The sequence below is a fragment of the Lethenteron reissneri genome, chromosome 37 (genome assembly GCF_015708825.2).
Source record: "Lethenteron reissneri isolate LAM-NWPU_2019-01 chromosome 37, ASM1570882v1, whole genome shotgun sequence".
In the NCBI taxonomy this organism is placed as follows: domain Eukaryota; kingdom Metazoa; phylum Chordata; class Hyperoartia; order Petromyzontiformes; family Petromyzontidae; genus Lethenteron; species Lethenteron reissneri.
The window spans coordinates 9,376,480-9,395,679 of record NC_083815.1 but is presented as its reverse complement, the minus strand read 5'-3'; the positions used below and the strand labels follow the sequence as shown (position 1 = coordinate 9,395,679).

Below are 19,200 nucleotides of genomic sequence, written 5' to 3'. Positions count from 1 at the left end.
ACCGTGCCAATTGGAGGTGAAATTATATAATTGATTTCACCTACAGGAGAACTCCCATCCGTAGTGATGGTGGGGGAACATTGCGGATAATAGGGCTAAAATGTCGCACAATTCCTCTTACCAGGTTAAGAAATTGCGGATAATAGAAAGCTCTCCCATGAAGCAAGATGCGACATTCTTCCAGATAATAGGAAAAATAAGGTTTACGGATAATAGCACTTTTTCCAGATCCTAAAGCTTCGGCAGATAATAGGAGTCGTGAGTAATAGGATTACGAAGGAGAGGAGTCCTGTAAATCTATCTCAGGCGGACGTCAGGAGGCTTTTAGCGTCCCAGCGGTTGGGCGATTTGACTCGCGCGACAGCTCCATCTCTGGAGCGATCCACCAACCCCCTCGACACGTCGAGGATTACAGGCGTGGTGGACCCGCCACCACAGCAGGTGTCGGTTATTTATACTCTGCAAATTGAGAAGCTTTGGGCAAATCCCAAAAGCCATTTGATTTAGAATGGTCTTTTTGTTTGACCCTGGAACAAGTAATTCCTTCTAATGCGCTCAACTCGGAGCGGCTAAACGATCCGAATAAATAAACGTGAGCAGTGGGCAACGTGGCCCAGCGCGCTGGACGGTCCTTAATTTGGCTTAATCTCCCCGGCTGCCCGTCCTCAGGACATTTCCCGTCCGTGCGTGTGGGGTTTTTTCGTGGCTAGGCATTGCCCACCCCCCTCTGCCCACCTCCGCCCCCCACCCCCTCCTCCTCACTGAAAAGGGGGGCCAGAGCCAGCGAGTTAGCTACCCGGCACGCGGAGCGAAACGTCGGACATCGTTCCGAACAGCGCCACGGCGGGCACGAGCCGGAAACGTTTCGGAGAGCGGACGTTCCGTTTCGTTCGATGGCCTTGGAGTCCTCATCACCCCGGTGTGCAGTCTAAACTCGGGCAGATATGGGCGGCAGGATTTGTGAGATGTCACACGTACGTACGTACGAGGAAGTACGGTCAAATAGCCCCCAAAGGTGCGTATTTGTTTTGGGGAGGGCTGGCTAAGGTGGTGGCCAGAAGATGGCAATACAGCAAAATGCATTGTTGTACTCTACTTCTGTGCTCCCCACATCTGTGCTGCCCGCTTCCTAAACCCGCACTGACCCGCAGTGGATTGACAAAATGGCTGTCCGTTTACACGCGCGCACTCACACACGCACACACGCACGTTTATCCATCACGAATGTTACAGCACCTGACTAATAAATCCTAGGTGGGGTCAACTCTGCTCTTCATCCCCTCCGGGGTTGATAAAGTGCGTGCCGGTTTTTGGAAACCCACGTGGTTGTGCTGTTCGGAGACTGGGCCCTGCCGTAATAATGTAGATTGGCGCACGCACGTCCGATTACCATGGTTGGCTTCGTACGGTCGGAAAGAGGTTCAACATACATACAGAGACAAAGATCCCCCGCATAGCCTGAACGGACTGTTGGGGTAAGTTCTGTTAGTGCGCACACGAAGGCCGGCACGGTCAAGCGAGGGGGTGGGTGTCCAGCACCACGCCCGGCTGCCTTTGTCTCCTTCGTGGCGATGTTTACACACCGCACCAGATACTCATTTGAGGATGAATTGACCTAGGGGAGGACCAAGACCGGTTCAAATAATCATCATTGGTGTTGGCCGTGAGCGAGAATGGAACTCGGGTCTTCGGATTCGTAGCGCAACGCGCTAACCGCTACACTACCGTGCACGCACGCACACACACCGGCCGTGTGCGGGAAGGCAGTGAATGACTGAACTGGGGGTTGACTTTCTTCGTGTCGTCCCATTGCAGCAACGACGTTCTTCAACCACGTCAACCTGCAGTACAGCACCGTGTCGGAGTTCTGCACCAGCACCTCCTGCCCATGCATGACCATCCCTGGCATGTGAGTAGCGTGTCCATGGTGCACCCAACTCACCCAGCCACCAACTCACCCAACTCACCCAACTCACCCAGCTCACCCAGCTCACTCATCTCGCCCAGCTCATGTATCATCAAACATTAATGGGACGTAATTTCTGCTCTCCTATGTTTTTTAATCTACATTCTTACACAATGACGATAATGTGCATTTTGAAGTGTAAGTCATACCCTACGATCTCAAACTGCTGCTTAACTATAATTATTTTATCATGGATGACACCTCTGTGGAAGGCGTGTAGTTTAATAACACATTAATATGTATTTCGCATCTATTCAGACAGATACGGGGGTGGGGTGGGGGCATTAAAAACACACACTCTCGTAATGGCGACGTAAACAGGTTGGATCTGATAAACACTTTCGTGTTTTTCTCTGAGTAATCTGTGCACGACTAAAATTAGAGGCGGCTTCAGTGTAGTTATGGGTCATTGCGAGGCTGCATACTTGAAATTGCGATGTTATGTTCACCCTGTTGTTGTCGTGTGCATCTGTTATGTTGACACATGACGGGGGGGGCTTTTATTTGCTCTTTATCTACGGAGGTGGCAAATTTGTCAGGGTTCCATGAATTGAATCCCACCTCGTTCCACTCGTTATGCACGGACGTTATATAACAGTTCGTCATTAGTTACTGTTGGAATAGGTCGTGTAGGCATAATGCCAGTTTTCAACACTGGAGTTGAACAAATTATTTAGCGATGCTGCTCGCTGCGTTGGCAGTGGTGCACGAGCGCAAGTAACCCAATAAAGCTCAACACATTCATGATTACCACTGTGGCCTTAAAATTCAATCCATATCGAGCGTCCAGAGAGATAGTCTCCAACTCTTGTTATCCACTCTCTCGGGTCTCCATTGATGTGCCACGAGGAAGGGCTTCTGGCCAAAACGTCACCAATATTATATTTGACATTTCATTGTGGTATCGAGGAATGTGTCGAGATGTTCGTGCAGTTGGCTTGGCATGAGCTCGTCGGGATACGGAGATTGGCCTATGCAAAAGCGAGGTGCTTGGAAGATGAGAGACAGAAACGAGGTTAAGTATTTTGTTTATGTAACGTGTTTGTGTGTGTGTGTGTGCACGCATGCCAGCACACTTTAAGTAGGCGTACACATTCATGAATTCTTTCGCGGCAACAACCTAGAATTTTCAAATCAGGAATTTCAGAAATGTACGGCGTTAAATCCTGGTACATTATTTATTGCGTTGGCGTGTGTTGTGTTTCAGGTCCTTACAAAGGGCCTGAGATATGTATTGGGAATACAATTTCTCTTATTTTAATGTAAAAGTAATATTTTTGTACCAAAACATTTTTTTGCTTAACTTTTCTACTTTGTAAACCCATCAACAATGTTAAACATGGGGTACATGTATACTTAAAAACCTCATGCTTAATGAGTTAATTGGTGAATTAGTTTAATAATGCTATCTGATTCTTTAAATAATCGATTATGCTACCAGTTATCTGTTCCAATACTTCACTATTCGGATTAACACGGAAATCGTTTAGTAAAAAAAAAATACTCATCTCTTCCCGTGTGTGCTACTGGTCGGGAGGTGGCAGCATCTGCATAATGCTCTGTGTGGCTTTGCCGGCGGTTTCCAGCCTTTCGGGAGGCAGCATGTGTGAGGCAGCGGTGGCCATCATTCGGAATCGAAATCTTTATTGAGACTGGAGGAGGAATCCGACGAACCGAGAAGCTCTTTTATTCACAGAGGTCCAGTTTGAGTGGGTCAGCGAGTGGGTGGGTCAGCAAATGGATGGGTCAGTGAGTCGGTGGGTCAGCGAGTCGGTGGGTCAGTGAGTTGGTGGGTCAGCGAGTGGGCGGGTCAGTGAGTCGGTGGGTCAGTGAGTCGGTGGGTCAGCGAGTGGGTGGGTCAGCGAGTGGGTGGGTCAGCGAGTGGATGGGTCAGTGAGTCGGTGGGTCAGTGAGTCGGTGGGTCAGTGAGTGGGTGGGTCAGCAAGTGGATGGGTCAGCGAGTCGGTGGGTCAGCGAGTCGGTGGGTCAGCGAGTCGGTGGGTCAGCGAGTGGGTGGGTCAGCGAGTGGGTGGGTCAGCGAGTGGGTGGGTCAGCGAGTGGACGGGTCAGCGAGTGGGTGGGTCAACGAGTTCCCACAGGGAACGACACAAAAGCAAAGATAGCCATGCAAAATAGAGACAGAGGTAAGCAAGTCACTAAATATAAATAATTGTTTTTAAAATAATGTATTAATGAATGAGTTAATTTATAATATAAGTCCGATCGATCGAGCATGGGTTAAGGCAGCAAAAACGACAACAGAATAGTCCCAGACCACACCAAGATAACAACCACTCATCTCTCAATAAAATGTTACATTATCATTGAACTATCGATACGCAGGTAAGGATCAACGTTACATATCAAATTGGCAAGCGTGACTGTATCCAGCGCTAATTATATTTTTTTTAAGTAGGATTTACAAAGTTAAAGGTTGTTCCCAAAACGTTGGTGGCTGCAACGGCTGCAATTATCAAAAAGGAGTGCAGCAATGAAAACAATGTGGCCGATTACAATCTCTTTAAGTTATATAGACCACTTAATCCTCCACAGCTCGACCGCACGATTTTAATGAACCCACCTCTATAACTCCCCTATGGCCACCTGCAATTACCGTGCATGCCGATCGTCAGTGGTGTTGCGCTGACGTAACGTTAAAAACGACGCGCTGCATTCAATGGCTGGCCACGCCTGCCAACACTTCACTCGCCAATTTTATACAGACAGGAATTAGAAATAAATACTCGTCTTCATGGCCCTAAATTGTGATTGCGTTAAATAACAAAATAACACTCGATTACATTCGTAACAACTCACTAAGTACGTCCTGTTAACGCTTAACTAGAATCACAATAGGATTAAAATCACAGCTTCATTACAATACACCTCAACAAAAATTGCTGGCTTATTTTCACTAATTGCTCCATAGATTCACCTTATGACACTCACCTAACCCTGCCTGTCACAACCAATCAACTAATTAATTATTAGATCCACTTGCATGATTGTACCGCATCTACCCAAGGACCCGGATCAGGAAGTGCTTTCACTTGAGATCTAAGCTGATAACCTGAGGATGCTGGAGGCAGTCTCCAGCGAAACGTCGCGCTCCCCTTTAAAATGTTGCGAGATTATTTTCCAGCAACAAACCGGCAGTGCTGCTAAAGCAGTAATTAATTAGGCCGCGTTTGATTCAAGTGCCACTTTTATTTGATACTTTATAAACAATTTTTTTTCATCATGAAAAAAAACCCAGAATACAGTGGGAATTTCAACACGAGGGAAACAAAACAACAGATAACGCGTAACAAGCCAGGGCGTAATGCACCCTCGACATTAGGGAACGAATAAACGAGGGCGTCCCGACTCGCGGTAGGGGTAACGATCGGGAGAAATGTACATAAGGGGAGGGGGGGGGCGGAAGAAAATGGGAGGAATAATGTAACTGAACACAACCGAAAATAGAATAACATGAAAGCGATGTCCAAATGTGTCTTGTTATCTCGCAGGAGCAACGATTACCATGCGTTCAGGAGGGTGGCGCAGTACCCAGAGTCCACCCCATTTTACCGGCTATTCATGCCGGGTTCCGCCACATGAAACTTTTACCAATCGGTGGTGTCGGGTGGAGGAGGGTTTGCAAGACATTTCGTTTACACGACGACCTAAACCGAAAACCCAATTATGAATCACTTCGCTCACATTTGACTCCTTGTGTATGAATGCACGCACCATTGAGAAAGATTATTTGTGCGAGTGCAACCGTCAAACTTAAAACCAGTGTCGCCAGATTACCACCCAAATGTGTCCTTGTTCCGCCCTGGTAGCATTCACTATCACATCTATGCTGTGCCGAACCGTGTGTATGTAGGCGAACGGTTTTTGTACGTTTCACTGCCTCGCTCGGACGCTTTCGTTTGATACGCGTAGTATCACGTCTTTGTTTTTGAGACCTGAACCCCATCGTCTGCGAAAAGGATTGTATTTTTTTTTTGCGCGAAAAACATTCTCACGGCACCACGATCCGCGAGCGATTGACGTCGAAAAGCGCGGGCGGCTGCGGGAAAAGTAGCGGCGGCGCACCTGTCAGACGGCGCATTCCGCCGTCTGAAAGTCATCACGCCGCACACAAAGGCACCCCCTTGTGTCGCTCGCCCTCTCTCCCCGTCGGGCCACCACTCGTGGGGGGGAGGGATGGGTGGCGTGCGGGTCACAGGTGATTCACGGAGAGAATCGGTAACCGCCGCCGCGTGAAAAAGCCACGTGCGCCTGCGGAGGCAGTGACGAGTTTGGCGGTTACGGCGAGCAGGGTTTTGCCCAGGGTGTGTGCGTGTAGGTAAGAGCTGTTAGTGGGGAACGGTGGTGTAGCGGTTGTAGTACACGTGCGCGTATGTGTGTGTGAACACCACAGTGAGGTATGTGTCTTTGTGTGTAATGCTGTGAATGGTAGGTTTCACGTGCTGCATTATGAATCCAGCAGATCCTAGTTCGATTCCCGCTCACGGCCACCAATGCCGGTGACGATTATCTGAACCGGTCCTCCTCCTAGGTCGACTCGGCCTCAAATGAGTACCTGGTGCGGTGTGTAAACATCGTCACTCGGAATACAAAGGCGATCGGGCGTGGTGTTGACCACCCACCCCCTCGTGTGCCGTGCCGGCCTTCATAGGTACTCCCTCGCAGTACTTGCCCAAAAAGTCTGTTAAGCCTGTATGGGGGATCTTTGTCTTTACTAAATTCAAAGTGGTTCTCTGTCCAAAAAATAACATCCGGCTTCTCATCAGTTTTTTTTTGTTCTACTTTATTTGTCAACGTCCGTGTCATGGCGGGTGATTCACAGTACACTCAATAGATGATCAGCAGAAGGGATGCGGTCGAACTCCCTGAGCAGAACCCTCCTGAAAATTAGCCTCAAGACTCGGGCCTCACCCTTCTGGGCAGAAGTCTCAAAGACGGCGTACCTCGTGATACGGTCGTGAATTATCACGGGCAAGACGTTCGTGAAACGCTTATCGACCGTCCCGTGGCGTTACGATTAGGTGGGATTAAGAACAACGTCTCCGTAAATGTTGGCCTCTGAAGTTCACGGTAAACTCCTGCGTGTCGGTGTTTGTGCTGTAATTTCCCTGAGGGCCCTGACGTGCGACCCACAAAAAAAGCTCGGTTCTCATTTTCACGAGCTTCTGTGAAATCGCTTAGCGCAAGGTGCCCCGTCAGCACTACCTCTTCGACTCCTAACTAGAAAAGTTATTAAAATACGCGCACGGCATTTCCGCGCCCGTGACGAAATAACCCGGAATGCACCCAACCTCGTCGGATCTCGGAAGGTAACCAGGGTTTGAGCCTGGGTGGGTAGTGCTTGGACGGCTGATCGCCAGGCGCTGTAAAAAGATAGGCGCAATGGTCGGCTTTGTGGGCAGTCAAGGGCAGAGCGGCAATATCAATTGTTGTATTCTTAGGTTTTTTCGGTAAAGTCAAGTAGGTAAAAAATTAAAATTTATAAAAGGAAAATAAAAATAAAATAAAAATCACGACGTTTCGGAGGCAATTAATTAAAAAATTTTACCTATGAATCCTTGCAGTCACGAAAGCTTCAAATCTAGAATCAATTGTTGTGTTCACCAACTCGCGCTGACCAGCGTGGTGAAGTATGGTCAAATATCCTTCATGGCCCACAAGGCGTGGGGAGGCCCCCTCATCCAGCAGCGGATCAACAAATCTGGCAGTTTATTTAATTTTACTAAAGTGCCTCGTGTTGCACAAGAAGCATGTAATTCACATTCTAGTTTTTTTGGGGGGTAGGGGGGGGAGTTTTTATTTTATTTTTATTCATCGTACAGTAGTTGTCATGACTGCACTGTATTGTGGGAAGACCGCAGGGGGCATGATACGAAAGGGAACATTTTTACGGGGAAATAAACTCCACCAAACGAGCTCCTTTTACCGGGAACGAAAATAAAATAGAACAGCCGACGTTTGAGTGCTTGCGGAACACCCCTGCTGAATGGAAAAATACTGAATTAAGAGGGTGGTGAATTCACAGCAGTGAGCCCATATATCTAAATGTATTAGATTGGAATAGAAGGGTACTTTGTGGGGAGAGGAAAAAAAAATACATCGCCGTAATTCATGAGAAATGTTTAATATGCTAAGAGCCATAAAGGCCATTGTGGTCATTTTTGATGTTATGTGATTAATGCAATATAACATTAAATCATTTCTTATTATTATCAAAGTTTGTAAATCCACGCATTGTTGTTTTCTCATGCACACGTACAATAGAATGTATACGATCAACCAAAATAGAACGATTTGTCATAAGACCCTGCGATGATTCTTGCTGCATGGAGATCATGTGTCAATATACAACATTATTTTTGTATGAATAGAATACAGTCAGAAATAACGATCATGTACGCATGATGAACTTTCGCACCGTACGTAGCCAACCATGCATGCTAATCCTTTTTTCGTCCTTACCCCGCACCTTGGTTAGCACGGTTGGCTACGTATGGTGCGAAAGAAGTTCAACATACATAATCGGCGGGGCGGGTAAAGGGCCACAATTTAAATACCAAAAGACGCATGCAAAAAAAAAGATAGGAATGCCCTTTGTTTTTAGACAGGAAAGAGCCTTACTCAGTCCCAAGACTACTTTTTTTATTTATATCAGCAGATCACGAGGGCCCTGCATTGGGATATTTGGCCGATTTGATTCATGGGTGATTGGCATTTGGGGGAGAAACTGGAAGTCTCTGGAGAAACCCCCCCGCAGAGCTTCGCACAGACAGACAGATCTTAAGAACTCGCCGCTCCATCACCACCTCCTGGCCACCTCGCAGCACGAGCCTATATCACCTGCTATTCCCAAGCAGTCTCCCAACCAAATACTTACCGGGCTCAAAGCCTCACGGAGCTTCCCTAGAGCCCGAGAAGATGGCGCGCATTCAGCTGAAGTGCACAAACTTCGCACGTTTGTACGTTTCACCAACGTAATTGCTCCCCATTATCGATTGAGCACTGAGCGGTGTGCATCTCAAGTGGCAGCCCGGAGCCAGTGGTGTAAATTCCACATTCCCTTGGTGGGGCCCAGTCTATTCATAGAACAGCCACTGTTGACTGCCGCATCTTTTTTCAACTACAGGATGATGATGATGAGCTGAGGCGGACCCCCAATAAGGATCTCAACTCGTGGCGCTCAAAGCACAGCACCAACCGGCCATGCTTATAAAAGCGTGTGTATGTTGAACTTCTTTCGTACCATACTTAGCCAACCGCGCTAATTGGAGGCGCGTGGGAAGGACGACAAGCGAAACACAAAAGCGGTTCTGAAGAAGTGAGTTTTCAATCGAGCTGATCTAAACGTGCATAGGCTCCAGTGTGGCTTCCCAATATCGGAAGGAAGAGGGGTTCCAGGCATCTGCAGAAGTGCACCTGAAAAAGGGCGCGGTGGCAGTGAACGGCTTCGTTCGATGGCAGAGCCCAAAGCAGCTGTCGCTGCGAGGATGACCGGAGCTCGCGTAGTGGGTTTGTGCTCCTTGACGAGATCAGCAAGGTAATCCAACTGGAAGCGACTAAATCCTGAATAAAATCCTTCTCGTCCAGACAACCCCACGCCCGTGTTATGGTCCCACCGTCGCAGAAGTGGGTGGACGTCGACTCTGGAACGAACCATTGCGTGCGAGGGGTGGGTGGACGTCGACTCTGGAGCGAACCATTGTGCGTGAGGGGTGGGTGGACGTCGACACCAGGGAATCTGTGCCGGAGCCCAAGTTGTGGCCCACACTTCACTGGGACCTTAGCCCAGATCTGGGAAGCAAAGGCAGAAAGAAAGAAAAAAAACCTCACAAACCTGCTTTGTGCAACTTTCAAGGGCTATTTATACCACCGGGGTAACATATGGAGCACAGGCAGTGTTGTTCTTGCAGTTACTTGGCCCGCCAGTAGCTGATAATTGGTAATTCAAACAAGGCCCACGTACAAAAGGACCATTGTTTAATACTTGTGCTCATGAGTTGCATGGGTCTGTGTGTGCGTGTCCATGTATGTACTGTAGTTAGGGAGCGGTGGTGCAGCGGTTAGCGCGCTGCGCTACGAGCCAGGCGACCCGAGGTCGATTCCCGCTCACGACTATCACCGGTGACGATTATCAGAACTGGTCCTGGGCCTCCCCTAGGTCCACTCAGCCTCAAATGAGTATCTGGTACAGTGTGCAAACATTGCCTCTGGGGAGACAAAGGTGGCCAGGCGCGGTGTTGGTCACCCATCTCCTCGTGTGCCGTGCCAGCCTCCATAGGTGCTCGCTAACAGCACTTGCCCCAACAGTCTGTCAAGGCTATACGGGTTATCTTTGTAGTTGTTAGCATGCAGCCTCTACAAACCCGGCTACCTCAGCCCACCTGAGTTCGATTCCCGCTCACGACCAAAGATCTGTGAGGAATATTTGAACTGGTCCTGGACCTTCCCTGTATCGACTCAACCTGAAATGAATACCAGGTGTGGTGTGTACGTGGCGCTATGGAGACAGCTGTGGGTGGTGCTGACCACACGATCACTGCTTAGGCCTTCATAAGTGCTCGCTAATAGCACTCGGCCCATCAGTCTGTTATGTCTTACCTTCAAGACACACGCGCACATGTATGTGTGTGCGCACGCGTGTGTGTGCATGGTGGCACAGCGGGGAGCACAGGTGTTGCACCTGCTAATCATCTCGGTCCATTAACTCGCATTTTGTGATTTGGTTTGAAAACCGTTAAGTTTATTTGCATACATCACAACATCTCATTTTGCATTACGAAAAAAAAACATCCCCGTAGTGCACAGTCTAGGGCAAGACTCGCACGAAGCAGCACCGCTGTCTAAACAGGGCCGCTGTATAAACTGTGGCCGCTGTCTTTGACCGTAACCAGACTCCCTTTGTTATCGAAGTCATTTGGCACGAGCACAAAGCCCCGCGGCCTATTTTTAGTGGCACGCGGCCTGCGCTATCAGGTGGCTGTCCTGCACGGCGCACCGCCTGACCCGGGCGGTCCAGCGAGCGCGCCGTGAGCAGGCGACGCGACACCGTCCGGAAAAGCGCGGAGTTTATCGCGGGCGCGCGGACCTGCCTGTATCCGTCAGTACATCAATCCGTCATTCGGTCCGTCCATCCATCGTTCTGCCGGCCCGTCCATCGAGGACGATTGTGCAGATGATTGTGATGGCAGCGCTTGCTTACGTGCGTGGACACGGCACAGCCCTTTTTTGAATCCGCCGCCGTTTGAGGGCCTCCCCATGCGGTACGGGGTCCTGGGAAGTTTTGTTGACCGTACTTCTCCGTGCCGGTCAGTGCGGGTTGGTGAAGCGTAGACGGGGGAGCGGAGAAGTACAACGGTGAAATTGGTTGCACTGGTCTCTGCTGCCCAGCTGATGGCTTCACAACCGATGACAACCTCTCGTGCGTGGCCGTGACCGCCCATCTGACCACAGTGCAGGCCCAACCCTGCCTGCTACGTTTCCTGAGATCTGATGAAATCGGAATGCATTCCGGGCGATTTGCTCCGGCTCAGGGTGATTCACTGTCGCCGGAGGCCACTCGGTTTATAATTGCACGTGCATACGGACGCTCATGCGCAGCGACAGCAAGCCCCTGTTATTTTCAGGTAGAGGAGCAGACGTTTTGACTTGTGGCATTTTTTCCAGGCTGGGTAGACTGCGGGAGGCCACCTGAAGTGCTGGCAGGAAGCCAGAATACAGACCCAGGTGTTCGAGCTTAACCGACTGAGATGACTGGCAGATGCACCACCTGCACCCTTCCAATATGCCACCTTGCTATGCTTTAGCCACCTGGCACTCTGCCATTTTTGTGAGCATCGCTAGTCTTCCTGCAGTTTTTGTTTTTATGTGAGCACAAGCTGCCTATAACTGCCCAGTACCATCCTTCACAAGTCCCCGCCGCGGAGGTAAATCTTGACACCGCTGGTTCCAGTCATTAAGTTTGCTCAGCTTCAAGTCTCCCTGCAACACATACCACTCTTATCTCTTTATCCAACGTTTGCGATGCTTATTTAGCCCCCTCTATCCGGCCAGACACACAAGTGTTTTTTGAGCATTCATTAGTTTGGATTGCAGGCTACATGACCCAGCCAATGCATCCTAGCCTGATGGGACAATGTTTAGATATTTCAAGGATCTGTGAGCTTTCTCATACAGTTCAGCCCAGTTAAACCCAGGATTCCGGTGGTCAAGCCAGATAACTGCGGCAGGAGCAGCGGAGTGTATCGTCGCTGTGATGTCTCCTTTGTGCTTGTGGATGGGGGCATTGTGTCGTTATACGTTGCACGTCTGTTCTGGATGACCAGAGTCACATACTGGAGAGTTTTACATTTTCCATTTGTGCATGTATATATATGTATGTTGAACTTCTTTCGAATGGTACATAACCAACCATGCTAATCGGAGGTGTATCAGGCATCCGCATCAGCCATGGTTTGCACGGATGCGGTTTATGTTGGACCACGAGCTTCGTGGTCCACCATCAGATCAACAGAAGTCAACAACCACACAAAGGGGGGTCAATCTTGACTTAAAGCTTTCATGACTGCAGGAATTCATATTCTTGGGTCTTTCAGTAAAGTCACGTAGGTGCAAAGAAAATCATCAAAAATAACAGAAAACTACGACCTTTCGATCGCAACGCATGCGGTCGTTTTCCTGAAGACGACTGCTTGCGTTGCGATCGAAACGTCGTAGTTTTCTGTTAATTTTGATTATTTTCTTTGAACCTATCTACGTAACTTTACCGAAAGACCCAAGAATATACACAAAGGGGTGTTGCTGTTTAGTTTTTGCCGACCAGGTTGAGACCCATCGCTCGAGAAACCTCCCCCCCGGGGGGGTCAGCTCAGTGTCTCTGACCCCGTGAGCCACGTGGTCAACCTCGCCGCCTCCCTCGATGGCGACGTCCTAACGGAGCGAGCCGCTGTCACCCTCCCCCTTCCCCCGCCTCCCGACCGCAGGCAGCTGTACTGGCAGGAGGGCGAGCGTGGCAAGAAGCTCAAGTGCACGGGGCCGCAGTACGTGGACTACGTCATGTGCTATGTGCAGCGCCTCGTCACCGACGAAAAGATCTTCCCGACCAAATACGGTGAGACGCGCGTCGATCGTCGCGATTTTTCCCTTTCCCCGTTTGGCCTGGGTTTCCCACCGTAGCCGTCAATTCGACGGGGGGAAGTGATCGACGTAGGCGTATTTCGCCTCCAGCTGCGCCGATGAAAATTCCGTGTGTTTCCCCCCCCCCCCACCCCTTGGCTTTGTGAAGTTCGCTCGTTGCCAAAAAGTCGCGGTGTCCCCATCACGCGCGTACGGTGGGCACTGCGGCGGCGCTTACATCCATTGCAGGCCTAAGGCAGTGGTGGAAATGTCGCTCTCTACAGGTTGGGGGCTATTCACTAGACAGAATAACTTGCCACAAGGTGGTACTTATTTTAATCGACCCCAGAGGGGATGATGGGCCGAGTTGGCTGACTCCCTGACCGGGATTTGAACTCGCGCGCTTTATATTGCTAGTCGGGCGTTCGAAAACGCGGCTGCAACCGGCCTGAAAGCGTTCGTCGACGAGTAAAGAATAAACCTACCGAATCGCCAAGTAGCCAGCGAAGTCGACGACTCACTGACTAACCAATTGGACGGGGGCGGCGGCGTTGGCCCGAGTGGCAGCGCGTTCGCGGGGTTGTCGCAAAGGTTTCGTCGCTCGAGCCCAGCGGCCGCCCTGGTTAATCCCGCGGACCCGTTCACCAGAGACACGTGGCGACTGCTTCACAGCGGACGGTGACGTTGCCGTGTCGCCGTCCGAAACGGGTAGGCCCGTCACGGTCCAAATCTTGGCAGATTCGAAAATGACTCTCGGCTTTCGCCAATTGTGTCAGACTGCATGGCAACATCGCCCTGCTGTGAAACCACTGCAGACTCGCCCTGCCTGCGAAAACACAGCACCTTTGCCATCGTCACCAAGCTGCTATAACAGTGGTGCGGCCACCGAACGTACCAACGATTCGATTCTAATCGATTACTCCCTCCCGTCCCCCGCCCGCCCGTCCGCCCCCCACCTAATGCACCCGGCAGGCCGCGACTTCCCCAACTTCTTCAACTCGTACGTGCAGAAGATCTTCCGCTACCTGTTCCACGTGCTCGCCCACGTGTACTGGGCGCACTTCCGCGAGACGGTGGCGCTGGACGTGCACTCGCACCTCAACAGCCTCTACGCGCACCTCCTCACCTTCTGCGTGGAGTTCTCGCTGCTGCCGCCCGAGGAGCTGGCGCTCATGGCCGAGCTGAACGATGCGCTGCTGCCGGGGCCGCGTGCCCAGATCTCGCGCCGACGCTGACGCCGATAGCGACCGTGCGTGCGCGCGCGCGTGCGCGTCTGTCCGTTCGTGTTACGTTTTTTTCCCCGGCAGGGGAATCCAAACGGGACTGAAATCGTCTTGGCGATGGAATTGCGCGATGAGGAAGCTGACGTAAGTGAAGACGCAAGACGTAGGGAATAAAGATGGCCCCGTGTTTTTTTTTTGGAAGATGATGTTGTTGGTGGTGGATGGCGCCTGCTACTGCTGCTGCTGCACTATTGTCGATTGAGGAAGTTTCATGGGATTTTAGCAGAATTCAGACGCACCGGTTCATCACAGTCATCGTCGCCGTCGTCATTATCGGCGTTAACGCAAAAGCCGTCTCGGGGATGTTACGGTGACTCGAAACGGACTTCTTCTCGTCTTGCTGTTTTGGGCACGTGCTGCCTTTTTATCTTTTTTTTTACTCTACAAGACAAAAAACATCAGTACAATTACTCGCTTTTCAGTGTATGGAACACGGGAGACGACTCCGAAAAGAAATCTGCTCCAGATTTTTTCTGTCATTGCAAAATATGCAGCACAATTAAGGCTGGGGTGTTTTTTTATATATTATCATAATAAAAATGCTTTTTTTTTTCAACCTTGCAAAAAAAATCGTAACATGAGCAAAATCTTGGTCTCCCGAGATGACCTGTTATGCTTACTGTCTATTTTACCTCCTCAACGAAAAGGTCAATTGATAGTTGCGTACGCGTGTGTGTATGCGCGTGTGCGTGTGTGTATGCGTGTGTGTGTGTGTGTTTATATGCGGTATACGTGTTCGTTCATTACTTCTTGGGGACCGGTGCTGCTCTCCCACTGTGGCCTTTGCTTGTTGCGCGACCTTGAAGCGGTCCAGTTCCGTGGGTAGTATATTGAGGAAAGTGACGAGCATGCTGTGTGCGAGTCGATTGGTGGTGTATTCGTGAGCGTTTAAACCTCTGCTGGTGGAACTAATTTAAACATTAAGGCACCTTTTAAAAAAAAGAAGAGCAAAATATCTCCTGCAAATTCTTTTTTGTGAAGCTGCTGCAAGGGTTAGCCATTCGAAATGGAAATAAAGTAATGTTGATATGCAATAGCTTTTTTTATTAATGTCAGTGGATTTCGTTGCGAGTAAATATTTACTTGAGAGGTATAGCCCGTATGTAATGTACATTTCTGTGGTGGTGGTGGTGGTGTTTGCATACAAGTGGGCTGTCTTTAAATGTGTACAACATTCATTTAACAACAGCACCAATGTTTTTGTTTTACTTCAGCTCATTATGTTAATCATGTATATTCAAATGTCAACGATGTTGTTAAACATTCTAAAGTAGTTATCCACGAACGAGGCACCATGTTACTTAGGTTTAATTTGGTTTGATAGTCTTCAGCATTCGCAAACTTTCTTAATTGTCTCTAAAGCAAGCATACTGTATTATCGTGCAGGAGTTACAATGTGTCGGGTTTTTCTGCGCCTTGTGCAGATGTCACCTATATTTAAAACGGTGTTCAGAGCCCCATTGAGAACACGAGGAGACGTCGGTGAAATGGATTTGTTTCAAGAAGACCCTTTTTTGTAATTTAATTGGGGATTATGGAAGTGCCTTTTGCATCTTGAGTGTCGCATCTACTATGCAATTTTAAATGTTATTTAAGTAAAGTTCCCTGCTCAGTCAAGCATTGGGGGGTTTGCATTCAACACTCATCTCCATTGGTGGCCCGGAGCCATCGCTGGAAATTCCACATTATTCCCATTAGGGGGGGGGGGCAATTTGCAATGGATTTGAATGTCCTTTTGCAAAATGTTAACGTTGGATACCCTTTAAAAACAGATGGTGTCATCGAGCTCAGTAGATGCATTTCACTTATACTACCCATAGGTTGGAAAATGTTTAAATAGCTCGGATTAAAGGTTGGCACATTAATCATTTTAAATATCCATCCACAAAACTCATGTTCCGAATTTGGTCCTCGTTGTGATATTTGGCCATTGCCTATTTTAATATTTTAAAATTTAGATTGTGAGAGGAGACTGGGTCCCCGGAGAAAGCCCACAATTCCAAGAGGTGACTACTCCAACTCTGCAACGACCTACTTGCCGTACTTCCTCATACATGTCCCTTCGGAAGTGGATGCCCCATGAATATCACCGGTGGCGCTCAGCGCTCCAGAGTGATCCACCTGCCCCACCACTCCCAAGCTGCTTGGCCAGGCAGCTCTATCATTGGCACCACACTATCAGTGGAGTGCATTAAACACATTTTATTTGAATGTTGTAAAATCCTGCAGGATCGTACGGGATGTTGTGAAGTCCATTACCGTATTCTCCGGAGTATAAGACACTCTGGAATAAAGTAATCTCAATCTGGTTAGCTACGTATGGCGGGAAGTGCTTCTTATAGTCCACAGAATACGCTAATATATTATGTAAGGTGGGTAGCCCATGCTTTGACATTGCCAATCAGGGTTGAGTCGCTTTGTCCCGTGTACGACGGTGCTTCGGTCGCGCCGCATGTTTTCGTGGAAAAATAGAACAGCAGCAGTGCTGCTTGCAGTTGTCGTTGATAATCGCCGTGCCGTCACTTGTTGCAATGTGTGCACGGTCATTTGCTGAGCGGGCGTTACGAGCCTCATTCGCGTGCGAAGTCATCACGGATATTCAACCCCACCTCCGACCCCCACGGTGTTGTATGCAGTAACTTATGTGTGTGTGTGTGACTTAACGTTCCGCTTCTTCGACGGATTGTCTCACCTTCGGGGGTGGGGGTCACGGTTCGAATCAAGGTTAGACTGCTTTCTTTTCTTGTTCGTGACGGTCACATTTCCATAGAATCGACGCAGGAAAATAACATCGGATCCTGAAGGTGCATGGTTCGTGCACGTACGTGCGTGTTTGTCGTCGGTGTAAGATTCGGGTTTGAATCGATGGTGAATTGGTGCATACCGAGTAACTCTAAAACAGAGAACCCCCCTCTCTGATTCTGCATTCAATTCCTGCTGGACGTTGTATGCCGTTTTTACGAAAGCCTTGCATTAACAATAATAATAATATATAATGTGACAGGTATTTTTTTTATGTTTTGCCAAAGGAGAATATGGGATCATTTTATACATTGTCAATAGTCGGTCTTATTTTTAATGGGTGGTTGTTGGTTATATTTTTTATGTTGTTTTGGGTGGGAAAAAAAATCAAAAATGTATGACTTAAGAAAGCATAATTGTTTAAACCGCTACGCAAGTGCAGATGCAAATGCTGAATGCGGTCGCGCGGCATTCGGTTCGTGTGAACCCAGTTCCCAGGATCTGCGTTCGTCAGGGGCAGTATATTTTAAGCGAACATTTGTACACCCAGACCAACGGTTTGCCTTGCAACTTGAAAAAAGAGTAGTGCCTCATTTTGTCACAAGACTCGTCCGATACAATCTGCAACAGTTCTTGGCATTAAAAAAAATGAATTGCCTTTCCCGGTTAATAACAAAGTGGGCCCTTTTTCTATATATTGCTGCAAGTTTTAGCATGTGCACAAACATTTAAAGTGTCATTTTTAGAAACGTATTTATCCACGTAAGGAATATTCTTTTAGTCGCTAATGTAAGCAAACGCTATGTAATCGTATGTCTGGTAGATTTTTTTTATTTATGTGCATCAATCCATAGCCGCATTTGAAAATGTCAGGTTTATAAACAAAAACAGGAGGACAATATAATTGTATACAAATGAGCAGGACAGCGGTAAGGAGTAGTAAAATGTCAACGGTGCATTTCAAAGGCTACGTCTTTTTCACACAGTGACCTGGCGTCTACTTGAGCTGGGCTTTATGATGATTGACGTGATCGATTGATCTATCGGTTCGTTTTCTCGACTAATTGGGAAAACACGAAAATAGTTGGTAGCATCGAAGTTTTCCCCCCGCCTGTTCCCCACCGGACAGCAGCTGATGGGCGAGGCTTGGTGACGTCATTGCCAGTGGTGTGAGGTCACCAAGTGCCCTGTGGTGGTAGGGGGGGGTTTCCCACCTTCGACGGAGGGGGTGGGAAGCCGAATGGGTGGGGTGGGGGCAACCACCAAAGAGTGGTCGATTTGCGATCCCCAGACCTCATCGCTTCATTGGCCCAGTTCTTGGCTTGCGTCGCTGACATTAGCTCCCAAAATCACAGGTCAAAGGGCACGCCGTGGTCGCGTCACTTAGAATGGGCTCCCGATGGCTCAAGGGTTCCCCGTGCGTCGTGGTGATGCCGCTCGTCGTCGTTATTCATTCTGCACGTGCTCGGCGTTTCGAGTAATTCTGTCCGTCGTTTTTATCTATTTTCGATTTTTTTTTGTTTGTTTTTATCTCTTTTAAAATGTTTTTGTTTGTTTTGCGCTCTGAGGTGTGTGTGTGCATGGCAGCTAGCTGTGTCATGCGTGGAAACGGATCAATAAAAATTCAATGCGCTCACCTTGCAGTGCCGTAATCTTGCGTTTGCCGGAGAACGTCTCCTCGAGAGGCAGAAGATCATCCCCCACGCTCCGTGCGCGATTTGAGCGTCGTTTGTGAAGAGGAGACGAGCTGGTTAAGAAGGATCTTTATTTTAAACGCCAATTCACACCACACTTTCACTCGTCATCAAAAACCGACCTCGGAACTGTCCAACTCTGCTCACTTTAATATCCAGCCCTTTTACTGGTAGGAACCAAGTGAACCAGCCTACAATAGATTATATCGTCCGTCCATCCGATATCTGATTAGGTGTAGCAACATCGCCCCCTACTGCAAACACTTGGCAGGACCTTACAAAAACCTTTAGACTCAGTGAGGCTTTCCTGGCTAAACAAGTGTAACATTCCCTTATAATTCCCTGAGATAGTTTTTAATTGAAACATTTAAATTCAAAATTAACT

At 48.7% G+C, this 19,200-nt stretch overlaps 1 protein-coding gene across 2 annotated transcripts in view; it reads left to right on the top strand.

Annotated features, from left to right (window-relative positions):
* Window positions 1–18,758, top strand: part of LOC133351548 (MOB kinase activator 2-like) — a 76,284-nt gene extending 57,526 nt beyond the window's left edge. For both annotated transcript variants that reach the window (XM_061566852.1, XM_061566854.1), the window contains exons 3-5: window positions 1,816–1,909; window positions 12,964–13,091; window positions 14,069–18,758. In XM_061566852.1, the coding sequence (XP_061422836.1) occupies window positions 1,816–1,909; window positions 12,964–13,091; window positions 14,069–14,331 (485 nt within the window). In that variant the 3' untranslated portion in view covers window positions 14,332–18,758. The remainder of the gene's footprint in view (window positions 1–1,815; window positions 1,910–12,963; window positions 13,092–14,068) is intronic.
* Window positions 18,759–19,200: the final 442 nt, after the last annotated feature.